The 15,062-nt window shown below is 32.3% G+C and overlaps 1 protein-coding gene across 3 annotated transcripts in view; it reads left to right on the forward strand.

The window, feature by feature from the left end:
* Window positions 1–15,062, forward strand: part of LOC143080608 (C-Maf-inducing protein-like) — a 72,628-nt gene that overhangs the window by 15,307 nt on the left and 42,259 nt on the right. For all 3 annotated transcript variants that reach the window (XM_076256531.1, XM_076256532.1, XM_076256533.1), the window contains exons 3-4: window positions 4,322–4,372; window positions 8,616–8,687. In XM_076256531.1, the coding sequence (XP_076112646.1) occupies window positions 4,322–4,372; window positions 8,616–8,687 (123 nt within the window). The remainder of the gene's footprint in view (window positions 1–4,321; window positions 4,373–8,615; window positions 8,688–15,062) is intronic.

Raw genomic sequence — 15,062 nt, forward strand, 5'->3', positions numbered from 1 at the left:
AATTCACTTTACCGTTACTTATTTCATGAATAATTTGTTTACAAAACAATATATATGGTACTACCAGATGGTAGATATCACTATTTCATCATAGACTAATAGTTACTGCTCTATAGTATTGGGTCAGTATTTTTTCTCAGTTGATAAATTTTGTGAATTTTACAAAAACAATCGATGTTGCAATTCCCACTGGCAAATATAAAAAGAAGATGTGGTATGATTGCCAATGAGACAACCGTCCACAAGAGAAAGGTTATCATAGGGATAGTTTTGGCAAGTGACTCAATGCATTTATACTCTTAAAATCCCAGGCCTCCAAAACGGTCATATATTCCGTACTTGACGACTGAAAGTTTCATAAAAAGTCAGGCTGCTCTAAGACTTAAACCTGTGTTATTTTTGGCTTTCAAACCTTTTGTCCAAGTGGCCATCTGATGATCATCAAATTAGGAATTATGTCATGTACACAGCAATGGTTATAATCAGTGGCAGATCTAGAAATTTTCACATGTGGAGGCCCGCTCTTGTCTTGCTTCAGGGATTTCTAATATAATCAACCATTTTTTTCCCACAAAAAGGGGGGTCTGGGCCCCCTGGCCCCCTCTAAATACGCCTCTGATAATTTGTTATGGAACCCATTTGTTGACATTGGTCTTTTATTGCTAGTTACTGATTTGCTTAGTTTCCATCATAAAATTGGAACATATAATACACATTGAATCAATAAGTATAATTACTGAATGTGTGACACAATCATTTGAATGGCCTTCTATTGTGGTAAAACATAATTTTTATTGTCAATTTTAAGTGTTTTGTTTATGACTCTATGTCCTGAAATCTATTTCTTGTAAATGTCAATTATATTCTTGGAAAAGGTAAACAAAAAATAGAGATATAATTTGTCTGACAGAGAACAAAGTTCATGATTCTGATGACATTTAATATCAATAATCTAGAGTAAAATTCAGATTTTTTTATTTCCTAAAAAAGAGATATTGAATGTGAAATTCCAAAATATTTAAAAAAAAAATGTTCAATTGTATTCTCAGAATAATAAGCAAAACACAAAACATAGATCTCCATTATAAATGATTGAAAGCTGTCACTTTGCAATAGTGATAGTATCATGGTCTATTATATATTTCCCATCATGCTGAAACTCTCAGGGGTATATATGTCATACATCTAATCTTTGTACTTTCATTTCATAAAACAAATACTGATTGACAGTTCCATCATTTGAGGCTGATACTGATATAAATGTTGGGTTAAGTCCAGGACTCTCATTATTTATTGCTGTGACTATGTAGATATAAATGTTAGGTTAAGTCCATGACTCTCATTATCTATTGCTGTGACTATGTAGATATAAATGTTAGGTTAAGTCCATGACTCTCATTATCTATTGCTGTGACTATGTAGATATAAATGTTAGGTTAAGTCCATGACTCTCATTATCTATTGCTGTGACTATGTAGATATAAATGTTAGGTTAAGTCCATGACTCTCATTATCTATTGCTGTGACTATGTAGATATAAATGTTAGGTTAAGTCCATGACTCTCATTATCTATTGCTGTGACTTATGTAGATATAAATGTTAGGTTAAGTCCAGGACTCTCATTATTTATTGCTGTGACTATGTAGATATAAATGTTAGGTTAAGTCCAGGACTCTCATTATTTATTGCTGTGACTATGTAGATATAAATGTTAGGTTAAGTCCATGACTCTCATTATTTATTACTGTGACTATGTAGATATAAATGTTAGGTTAAGTCCATGACTCTCATTATCTATTGCTGTGACTATGTAGATATAAATGTTAGGTTAAGTCCAGGACTCTCATTATCTATTGCTGTGACTTATGTAGATATAAATGTTAGGTTAAGTCCAGGACTCTCATTATCTATTGCTGTGACTTATGTAGACCTAAATGTTAGGTTAAGTCCATGACTCTCATTATTTATTGCTGTGACTATGTAGATATAAATGTTAGGTTAAGTCCAGGACTCTCATTATCTATTGCTGTGACTATGTAGATATAAATGTTGGGTTAAGTCCAGGACTCTCATTATTTATTGCTGTGACTATGTAGATATAAATGTTAGGTTAAGTCCAGGACTCTCATTATCTATTGCTGTGACTATGTAGATATAAATGTTAGGTTAAGTCCATGACTCTCATTATCTATTGCTGTGACTATGTAGATATAAATGTTGGGTTAAGTCCAGGACTCTCATTATTTATTGCTGTGACTATGTAGATATAAATGTTAGGTTAAGTCCAGGACTCTCATTATCTATTGCTGTGACTATGTAGATATAAATGTTGGGTTAAGTCCAGGACTCTCATTATTTATTACTGTGACTATGTAGATATAAATGTTGGGTTAAGTCCAGGACTCTCATTATTTATTGCTGTGACTATGTAGATATAAATGTTAGGTTAAGTCCATGACTCTCATTATCTATTACTGTGACTATGTAGACCTAAATGTTAGGTTAAGTCCATGACTCTCATTATTTATTGCTGTGACTATGTAGATATAAATGTTAGGTTAAGTCCAGGACTCTCATTATTTATTACTGTGACTATGTAGATATAAATGTTGGGTTAAGTCCAGGACTCTCATTATTTATTGCTGTGACTATGTAGATATAAATGTTGGGTTAAGTCCAGGACTCTCATTATTTATTGCTGTGACTATGTAGATATAAATGTTGGGTTAAGTCCAGGACTCTCATTATTTATTGCTGTGACTATGTAGATATAAATGTTAGGTTAAGTCCAGGACTCTCATTATCTATTGCTGTGACTATGTAGATATAAATGTTGGGTTAAGTCCAGGACTCTCATTATTTATTACTGTGACTATGTAGATATAAATGTTAGGTTAAGTCCAGGACTCTCATTATTTATTGCTGTGACTATGTAGATATAAATGTAAGGTTAAGTCCATGACTCTCATTATCTATTGCTGTGACTATGTAGACCTAAATGTCAATGCTCAGCTTTCTTTGAAATATTCCAATTTACCATAAAGTCATAATTGTTCAATAATATTACAATGTAACACAATTGGATGCCCATTTAACTGTTGGAAATATTATATCTTTTGTAATATTACCCTTGAGTGTATTTTTACTTTCAAATCAAAGCTCATTATTCATTTGTTTGAATTTCCTGTGCTTACCAATACCCATGGAAATAAAACTCAATCCCATCCTTATATAGACATTTTTATAGCAGAGATGTTTATATCACCAGATAATGCATTTTTCTGTAGATTTATTAGACTGGTATTATTTACTGTCTGTATAATTTCTTTTGAGAAATATATGAAAGAATAATATTGAAAGAGCTAATACATCTATCTGATCTTTAGATCATTGTAAATTCATCCTATGGACAAAATGGGAAAATGTTTGATGTCCACCAGATGGCGTTAATTTGTGACTCCTAGACTTAATATAAATAGTAGAAATGATATAAATGTGTAATATATATTTCCTTGTGTATCACAATTGGATCTGAAATCATAACTCATCATTATACGGAACTCTGGAGACAAATACGTTTGAGAAGCCAGATACAGACTAATGGATGATTGTTGATAGCCTTTGTTAGAATTTAGGTGATTTAGATCTGCACAGACTTCCTTCTAATGTTGTTTAGATGTTTTTATGCCCGAACTAAAGGGCATTATGTTTTCTAGTCTTTGCTTCTGTTCATTCGTCCGTTCGTTCGTCTGTCTGTTTCACTTAAGGTTTAAGTTTTTGTCGAGGTAGAAATTGATGAAGTTGAAATCCAATCGACTTGAAACTTAGTACACATGTTTCCTAAGATATAATCTTTCTAATTCTAATGCCAAAGTAGAGTGTTGACCCAAATTCCACGGTTCACTGAAAACATACAAAACGATAGTGCAAGTGGGGCATCCGTGTACTATGAACACATTGTTTTGTTTTTGTTTAACTCTTAGGTGCCTATGTTATATTCAGAGGCTGTGTTCAGTTTGTCTGAAATTGCCAGTGTTATAATCAGAGTCTGTGTTTGGTATTGTCAGAAATTGCCAATGTTATATTCAGAGACTGTTTTCAGTTTGTCAGAAATTGTCAATGTTATATTCAGTCTGTGTTCAGTGTTGTCAGAAATTACCTATGTTATATTCAGAGTATGTGGTCAGTTTGTCAGAAATTGCCAATGTTAAATATTTGGGGTCTGTGTTTAGTATATCAAAAATTGTCAATGTTCTATTAAGTGGATGTTCAGTATGTCAACAATTCCCCTGTTAATAGTTATTGTTGTTTATTTTTCAGGCACACAATTCCTACTTAAGAGATCAGTGGTTACACTCTATACTGTGGAAGGTATGTATAAATTACAGAATATGATGCGTTACCAAAATAATAAAGAACTAATTTTTCAAGAATCTGTACAATGAACTCATCTTAAATACCATGTATGCCAGAAGTGCATTTCGTCTACTAAAGACTCATCAGTGACACTCGAATCAAAAGATGTTAAAAAGGCCAAATAAGGTACGAAGTTGAAGAGCATTGAGGACCAAAACAATACGGCTAAGGTAATCTATTCCTGAGGTAGAAAAGCCTCAGGCCAAATAAAAATATATGTGTGGTTCCAGTAACCCTACCGTCCCTACTTTTTCGGCTTAAAATAGCCTACCCTAAAGATTTTATTGTAATTTTTCATTAAGCACTGTTAAAGTCAGAATGTTGCTCCCATAGACTCAATGTAAAAAAAAACATAAAATAAAAAAAAATCCCTACCTACCTACCCTAACTTTTTTTCAGATGTAACTGGAACCACACATACTTTTTAGCTCACCTGTCCCGAAGGGACAAGTGAGCTTATGCCATCACTTGGCGTCCGTCGTCGTCCGTCGTCTTTCGTCCGTCGTCTGTCGTCTGTCGTCCGTCGTCTGTCGTCGTCTGTCGTCGTAAACTATTTCAAGAATCTTCTCCTCTGAAACTACTGGGCCAAATACTTTCAAACTTTCACTGAATGTTCCTTAGGGTATCTACTTTATAAATTGTATCCGAAGTTTTGATCTATCAACAAACATGGTCGCCATTGCTAAAAATAGAACATAGGGGTCAAATGCAGTTTTTGGCTTATAACTCAAAAACCAAAGCATTTAGAGCAAATCTGACATGGGGTAATATTGTTTATCTGGTCAAGATCTATCTGCCCTGAAATTTTAAGATGAATCAGACAACCCGTTGTTGGGTTGCTGCCCCTGAATTGGTAATTTTAAGGAAATTTTGCTGTTTTTGGTTATTATCTTGAATATTATTATAGATAGAGATAAACTGTAAACAGCAATAATGTTCAGCAAAGTAAGATTTACAAATAAGTCAACATGACGGAAATGGTCAGTTGACCCCTTTAGGAGTTATTGCCCTTTATAGTCAATTTTTAACCATTTTTCGTAAATCTTAGTAATCTTTTACAAAAATCTTCTCCTCTGAAACTACTGGGCCAAATACTTCCAAACTTTAACTGAATGTTCCTTAGGGTATCTAGTTTGTAAATTGTATCCGAAGTTATGATCTATCAACAAACATGGTCGCCATTGCTAAAAATAGAACATAGGGGTCAAATGCAGTTTTTGGCTTATAACTCAAAAACCAAAGCATTTAGAGCAAATCTGACATGGGGTTATATTGTTTATCAGGTCAAGATCTATCTGCCCTGAAATTTTCAGATGAATCAGACAACCTGTTGTTGGGTTGCTGCCCCTGAATTGGTAATTTTAAGGAAATTTTGCTGTTTTTGGTTATTATCTTGAATATTATTATAGATAGAGATAAACTGTAAACAGCAATAATGTTCAGCAAAGTAAGATTTACAAATAAGTCAACATGACGGAAATGGTCAGTTGACCCCTTTAGGAGTTATTGCCCTTTATAGTCAATTTTTAACCATTTTTCGTAAATCTTAGTAATCTTTTACAAAAATCTTCTCCTCTGAAACTACTGGGCCAAATACTTCCAAACTTTAACTGAATGTTCCTTAGGGTATCTAGTTTGTAAATTGTATCCGAAGTTATGATCTATCAACAAACATGGTCGCCATTGCTAAAAATAGAACATAGGGGTCAAATGCAGTTTTTGGCTTATAACTCAAAAACCAAAGCATTTAGAGCAAATCTGACGTCGGGTAATATTGTTTATCAGGTCAAGATCTATCTGCCCTGAAATTTTCAGATGAATCAGACAACCTGTTGTTGGGTTGCTGCCCCTGAATTGATAATTTTAAGGAAATTCTCCTGTTTTTGTTTATTATCTTGAATATAATTATAGATAGAAATAAACTGTAAACAGCAATAATGTTCAGCAAAGTAAGATCTTCAATTAAGTCAATTTGACCAAAATTGTCAATTGACCCCTTAAGGAGTTATTGCCCTTTAAAGACTTTTTTCACAATTTGTTCATCATGTTGACTTACTTTAAAAAATCTTCTCCTTTGAAACTGCTGTATATTTCAGCCAAACTTAGGCTAAATGAGTTTCAGAGTATCTAGTATAAATTTTATATTTTATTTCCTTGTATGTCAAGAAACATAGCTCCTATGGCTAAAATAGAACATAGGAGAAAATGATTATTTTTTTTGGCTTTTGAAGAAAATAGGACGATCCAAAAAACATTTAAATAAATTGAAAAGCCAAAATAATCATTGATGAGAGATTTAACCAAAAGAATTAAGGTGAGCGATTCAGGCTCTTGAGAGCCTCTTGTTTATTTGGCCGTAGTATTTCAAAAATTCAAAGTTTTGTTAACAGTTAATTTATGATTATGAACATATCAATGATTACTCAAGTCAACACAGAAGTACAAATTTTAAAAATATTTTTGTGTACTTAAGTTCCTTTCGTTTGATTTCTTATGTCTTTCTCTTTCATTCATGTCCTCAAAAAAACCTTTATGGTGGTACATAATACATCAAATCACTTACTGCTATCTAATATATGATTGTATGTAAAGACTTTTGATAAATTCCAGCTAAGTTTGATATAGACAAATTGGTGCACTATATAAACAACAGTAGTTTTCTGTAAGAAATAAATTACAAGTGCATGTCGGTGAAGCAGCACATGCTAGTTACATAAGAAATACTTCAAATGATACAACACAATCAATCACATTCCATATTTTAAAGCTTTTAACAAAAGTACACCATTAGTCAGATTCTATATTTTGAAGCTTTGCAAAAAAGTAAAGTATAAATAAAATTGCATGTTTTAAAGCTTTTCACAAAAGTACGCCATAAATCATAACATCCAATTTTTTACAATTGATAAATAGACTATTTTCATATGACCTACTTTTGACTCCAGAGTTTATGTTGTTCTACAGATTACCTACTCTGTGATAGAACATTCATGTACTTTTGTCAGACAACTACATTTGTAAAAGAAGTCAAATCAAACTTGCAATTTTTGCAATTTTCAATACATGACTAAATTGTCTGATCGCTGCTATTTTTTCCAAAATTGAAGCAATTTTAAGTTTGATATTACATTTTTATTAAGTTGTTCATACTTGCCCCACTACCAGAAAATCTTATTTCCAAGTAGGTAACCTGTCGAAAAATTATATAAATTCTAAAGTCATTAATATGAAAACAGTTTACTTGATTTAAATTTGATCCAGAGATAATTTCAAACAGCCAGTATGCATTGAAGCCAGGCACAGGTAGTTTGCTTAGGTTGAATTTACTATCTGAGCAATTTTTTTTAAATGAAATCAATAATTGATCAAATTAAGATAAAGGTAACCACTGACTTGCAAGAAAAAAAAGAAAACACAGATTATGTTTCTATGTCCCTACCTAATGGAGGGGGCCTTCAGTTTTACTCTTTTTCGTTGGTTTTCTGATGAGTACATCCCAAAATTGATTTCTTTTCTCTAACTTTAGTTTTCCTCAACCAACTGTTATGAAACTTATACACAATGCTTATTACCACGAAACACAGATAAAATTTTAATTTTGATGGCATCATTTATATTATTCTACATTTATGTATCTTTACAACTGGAAATGCTGAATTTTTCGATTCCATTCTCTAATTTTAGTTAGCCTCTTGAAACCAATTGCAAATGTTAAGAAACTTATCAATGCTTATTACCACCAAAATCAGATCAAGTACAAATTTGGGTAGTGTCACTTTTACCATTCTTGAGCTATGTTTGTTTGTAAAGTTATATGCCATCTGTTTCCTATATGGAAACATTCCAATTTATTGTTTGTAAAAATTGTACCAAACAGAAGAAAATGTTTCATGAATACTTGATAACTACAATACTATACTGTAAATACTTAAATTAATGTGTCTATTATTGTGTCTCCTTGACTGTAATGCAAAAATGTGAAATCTTATTAAGGCGATTGCAAAAGTTTGATCAAGGAAAATCACCACTGAAATTATGAATGTGAGTTTCTATTATTGCGCATCTGATACAGTTCCATTTTTTGCATTGATAAAACCATTGCAATAATTTCTGAATTTGCAGTAGCTGTTGTTATAAATGTTATAATTAGATTAGCTATCAATATTGTTATGCAACAGTTATTATTTTTCCTTTCCAGAGGCATATGTACAAATATGAGAAGATTTTAAAGAGTGCAAGGAGACCAGAAGTTTTATTAAAAGAGATTAAGGTAAAAATCAGTTTATTATTCCCCAGAGTAAGACTTAAGTATATTAAAGTCAAAGCATATTTAGTATAAACAGACCGATATATGAATAGTGTTGTATCATTAGAACTTGATTATTCAGAACATTCATCTGATTGGACGATTTTTTGAAGAATCCCTAACTTGTTTACAGGGAAGGGCTTTATTTGAACTGTTGATGCAAAAAGTTTTTAGTGTCCAAAACATAATGATCAGATCTAACAAACAGGAAGAGAGTGAAGCCTATTTAGATAAAAGGGAATATTTTATTGTACTGTTAGTTCAGCTTGGTAAATAATTTCATAAAGAAGAAACTTAACTCAAAAAACTTTCATAACAATTCTTAGAATAGCTGATACTATTCAATTTTTAATCAAAATAAATGTAAATAGGTGAGGCTTGTTCACAAATGCCATTTAAATACTAGAACATTCATTATGCTGTCAAGTTTAAGCAACCAGCATAGGAACATCCAGGAGATGACAAGTTGTTTTCTTCAAAATAAAACAAAATTATTTGGCAAATTTTAGAAGAAAGAAAAATACTTGTAATTGAAGTAAATTCGGTCTTGGAAACTGTAATCATATATTTGAAAAATTAACTGTTTTTCAGTGTTATCAGGCAAATTTTGGTTAAGAGTGTCAGCATTTTAAATATTAATTCATAGTTATTACAATACACAATGTAATGAGAGTTTAATGGCGTGTCCAATATACAATTTAGTTCTTAGCTGTTGAGTCCGATTCTACTAGTTGTCATTTTGATAATAGATATAATTTTATTATACTTCGAATCCATATTTCTGGTACATAATTTGGGAAATGCCCGTACTTTTGAGAGGTTTCGGATTACATTTTGAGAGTTTCCGATCACATTTGAGAATTTGGGACTACGTTACTGATGGTTGGACATTCTCTTGTGATTTGAATTGTCAGCATCATGAAATATCAGGCCTTCTCAATAACATTTGTTAATAGGAATTACAAATGTCATTTCTATATTTGTCTGATTACATTGTCACCCAAAGGAAAAGACATCTAAACAGTGGAGCCAGTATTGTTCTGATTTTATAAGCATTTTCTGTCATAAAACTTTGATATGGAAAATAACATTGATGGATGTTTTTATTAATTGTATTGTCAACAAGCTGTTCTATAAAAGCAGATTTGGTATTTGATGTTGAATTACGCCGTTACTTTGCTATCATGACTGATGAATTTTTTTGCACAACACCAGATCTGATTGGTCACAGGAACCTAAGGCTTACTTAATAAATGTGCGTTTCAGGAGCAGGTGTTGGCAGTGCCAACCTTTTTACTTGTTTAAATAGGTCTTACTGAAATAAAAATACATTTCAACGTTTACATGAACATATGTTTAAGGATGGACCATATCTACTTTTAACAAATAATTGCAGCCATGATCAAAGGTCTCCTTGCTGTGTTTTATTTAAAAGTGTAAAAAAAGGTTGCTATTTGCTGCCATCTAGATATAAATATGTTACATGATGCCATCAGAAACAAAATCTTCTTTCGTTTGTTTACATCTGCCCGCTGTGTTCTTGTATACAGTTTAGAGATAGATTTGTATGTTTACTAAACTTACAGATAGACATAAGCATTTGTTAGAGAAATGACGGAAGATTAGCCCTGTATATCACCTGCAAGTCAATTATTGGCAGTTTGTGTGTATATCAGACGATTTAATCACCGCAAAATGAAATATACTTTCGTGGCAAGAAAGACTTCTAAAAGAAATAATCGATACAAAGTCAGCCATAGTTAAGCTGTGTCAATTGTACTCTAGATGTTGTCAGAAATAAAATAAAAACATGTCAATAATTTGATAAAGATTATCTGGTTTAGTATTTACAGATGCATGTAAATAACATGAGTACAATTTGTATGAGACCCAACAATAAATGATGCTTGTCTTTATAATGATATTTATATGGTCAATCAGGTAGACTCTGAAGTATTAATCCCTTTCCTGATTTCAATCTGTTTTCAGTACAGCATCTGTGACTTCATTACTAAATGTAATTTGTCAGTTTTCTTTGAATCAGATTTCCTGGAGAGGATTCAGTAAAGCTATTCTGTAAATTATAGATTTTTTCCTCTCTTAATAGATTATACCATATATGACTTGGTATGATTGCCTTTAATGAAGACTGATTATCACTTTTAGATAAAACCATGATGCACATAAACAGGGAGTAAAAAAATTATAGAAAGGATTACTCTCAAAATAAAATTCACTTCTACTGTATTAAGGCAAAACATGCATATTTTGCTACTAACTATAAATTCATATTCATGATGCCAAAACAAAAAAAGACGAGCACTGGCAAAAGTGTTCATAGTTATTGCCATAACAAAACAAGACAGGCAAAACTAGTTCTTATTTATTGCCACAACATAACATCAGGCAAAACTATTCATGTGTGTTGCCATAACAAAACAAGACTTACAAAACTTGAAGTCATCTTTATTGCCAAAGCAGATATGATTTGGCAAAAATTGGTTGTACTGAGTACAGCAACAAAACTAAGGCCACTTCAATACTGAAAAGCAGCCATACTACATGTATGACTTAATCTGGTACCGCATAGTCATGCTAATTGCTGAAAAAAAATCTATTCTGTTTGTGCTGAGTACTAATACATTTGATATCTGAGACAGTGCATCCCTTTTCAATACAATGCTAAAAACTAAATGTTTAAGGTGACAATAGTGAATTTAAAACAAATAGCATAGAGTGTATAAATGCCATGAACATGTATTCTCGTAACATCATGAATAACAATCCACAGTTTGTTCCTTTAACAAACAAGGCTTTATGTGGTCAGTGGCTATATAACATTTATGTTTATCATGTGTATACAGTCAATACAATTATACTGTTGTATTGTTTATACATTCAGTAAGGAAGCATAGATTAATTATACAATCTTGATTATCTGAAGTTACAATACAATGAATCACTTATATTTCGTCCTGAAAACTACTTATTATAAGTATGACCAAGTGGTTATTAATATTGATTATCGATCATTTAATGCCCCTGATGGGAAATGGGATAACATATTTGATTAGGGATAATAATTAGCCTATTGGATGGAATTTGTAGAGTTTGTTGGAGATCTTACATGTATGCTAGCAACTTTATATACTAAAATAATTTAGTGGATAAATATACACAGTACCTTTTTTATACAACCGCAAAAATTGAAAATTTTTTGGTCGTATATTGGTATCATGATGGCGTCGTCGTCGTCATCGTCGTCCGAAGACATTTGGTTTTCACACTCTAACTTTAGTAAAAGTAAATAGAAATCTATGAAATTTAAACATAAGGTTTATGACCATAAAAGGAAGGTTGGGATTGATTTTGGGTGTTTTGGTCCCAACAGTTTAGGAATTAGGGGCCAAAAAGAGCCCAAATAAGCATTTTTCTTTGTTTTCGCACTATAACTTTACTATAGATAAACAGAAATCTATGAAATTTTAAAATAAGGTCTATGACCACAAAAGGAAGGTTGGGATTGATTTAGGGAGTTTTAGTCCCAACAGTATAGGAATTAGGGGTCAAAAACATGTCCCAAATAAGCATTTTGCACAATAACTTTACAAATGTAGTATAAGTTTATAGAAATCTTTGAAATTTTAACACAAGGTTTATGACCACAAAAGGAAGGTTTGGATTGATTTTGGGAGTTTTGGTCCTGACGAATTAGGGGCCAAAAGGGTCCAAAATTAAACTTTGTTTGATGTAGTCAAAAACTGAATTATTGAGGTTCTTTGATATGCCAAATCTAACTGATTATTCAGATTCTTAATTTTTGGTCCTGTTTTTAAATTGGTCTACATTAAGGCCCAAATTCAGAGCTGTATCAAGCTTAAATGTTGTGTCCATACTTGCCCCAACTGTTCAGGGTTCAACCTCTGGGGTCGTATAAAGCTGCGCCCTGCGGAGCATCTGGTTATCACTTGTTTAGGAAAGATAATATTGATATAATTTTAAAGATTCCCAATGTAATGGAGTGAATAACATTGAAGCAAGGACTCTACCTATTAAACTATAGTGGAAATCACATTTTTCATCTTTTCCCCCAAAACTTATGTGGCCAATTTGAACTAGATTTAACTTAAAATTGAGAATGGAAATGGGGAATGTGCCAAAGAGACAACAACCCGACCATAGAGCAGACAACAGCAGAAGGTCACCAACAGGTCTTCAGTGCAACGAGAAATTCTCACACTCGGAGGTGTCCTTCAGCTGGTCCTTAAACAAATATATACTAGTTCAGTGATAATGAACACCACACTAAACTCCAAATTGTACACATGACACTAAAAGTTAAAATAATACAAGGCTAACAAAGGCCAGAGGCTTCTGACTTTGGACAGGCGCAAAAATGCGGCGGGGTTAAGCATGTATGTGAGATCTCAACCCTACCCTATACCTCTAGCCAATGCAGAAAAGTAAACGCATAACAATACACACATTAAAATTCAGTTCAAGAGAAGTCCGAGTCTGATGTCAGAAGATGTAACCAAAGAAAATAAACAAAATGACAATAATACATAAATAACATCAGACTATTAGCAGTTAACTGACATGCCAGCTCCAGACTTCAATTAAACTGATTGAAAAATTATGTCTTCATCATATGAATATCAGGCACAATCCTCCCTGTGAGGGGTTTACTATCATACCATCATAACATATATGAGAACATAATCTGTGTCATCCCAACAACTGCTTTATTAATAATAAATGTGTCTAGTTCTGATGCTAAGACCCTATAAGTGAATCAATATTAACGCCAAAATATGCAATCTTTAATGACCTGACAACAGTATCGTAACTATATCCCTTCTTAATAAGTCTATTTAAAGGTTTTGTTAGCTTCTGAGGTGAATACTGACATTTTTGTGCTTTATAAAGAATATTTCCATAAAATATTGGATGTGAAATACCTGTATATAAAGATCCTTTATGAAAGTTCTTGTGCTTTAAGGCTGAAGGTGGTGCAATATTACCTGACTTAAGAAGCGGATGAGGATTATGGGTTTAGATTTGTCATTGAGCATGGATACACTGTGATCCAATTGTGGGTTAATTTTAGTCTCATTTTTGTCCCCCACGCAACTGTTAACATGAAGCATGCATCTGAGTGTGGGATTTTCACTCTGTAGTGAAGACCCATTTGTGGCATTTCTGCTGTTTTCTGCTCTTTGGTTAGGTTGCTGTCTCATTGACACATTACTCATTTCTATTCTCAATTTTATTGTTTGAAATAGATGAGGGTTTAAAACAACCCCAGCATACTTTGTATCCATCCTGATTACTCTACCAGCTTGTATCACCAGAAGGTATTGGCTCACTTATCTAAAGTAAACTAGAAGATTTAATTGGAAAAATAATGTTTATATAAGGCTATTTTCTGTTGATGTAAATTGACACTAAATAAAGTGATGACATAGATCTTACAGTGTGGTGATTCGTGATGACGTCAGACTCATTTGATAGATGTGTAATTACAATAGGCATCTTGTCTATATATAATAACATCTATTTATCTCATGTACGATATTCAAATTCAATTCTCACAATTGAGGTTGAATATGTAATTAGATTTTACATTTACCAGAATATTTGTTATTTATGATAAGTGTAACAACTTTCAGTTGTAATACTAGCTTAGATAATATCTATGCCTATTTTGATATAATTGAACTTTTTTGTGGTAGGGGTGTCACCAGCTGAGACATTGAGCACCCAACCCTTTGTCATGAAATTCAACTTAAATTCTCCACCTTATAACATATTATGAAGCTGGTAAATGTTACTTATTCCTGCAGCTTATCCATTCCATGCAGAACATATAGTAAGAGGCCCTTCTAGCCATGACTATGTCATTGATACAGAAAATTCGTCATTGTAAGTTTCACAATGACAGTTCTAATAAGAGCAAAATAAATTTATATCAAAGGTTAACTTCAGTAATATTTTAAACTTATTTGATATTGATGTAGGGCTTTTAGTATCCCTTGGAAAGGAGTTATACCCATTAGAAGGGAGTTATACCCCTTGAAAGGGAGTTAAAGCCATTGGAAGGGAGTTATAGCCCTTTAAAAGAAGTTTCTATAATATAAAAATCAGCATTGTTAGCCTTCTTATGCTAACTTTTCTCATTGAAGTTTAAAGTAATTTATAAGCAAAACCTATACTGTATAATAAGCTATAAAGGGGCCTGGAAAGACAATGTGAATTCATTGGAGAAACAGCCTGATTTATACTCAAAATTAATGAAACAAATTCAAATATGGCAAACACAAACTAGGATTATGATTA

This window comes from Mytilus galloprovincialis, chromosome 6, assembly GCF_965363235.1.
Source record: "Mytilus galloprovincialis chromosome 6, xbMytGall1.hap1.1, whole genome shotgun sequence".
In the NCBI taxonomy this organism is placed as follows: Eukaryota; Metazoa; Mollusca; class Bivalvia; order Mytilida; family Mytilidae; genus Mytilus; species Mytilus galloprovincialis.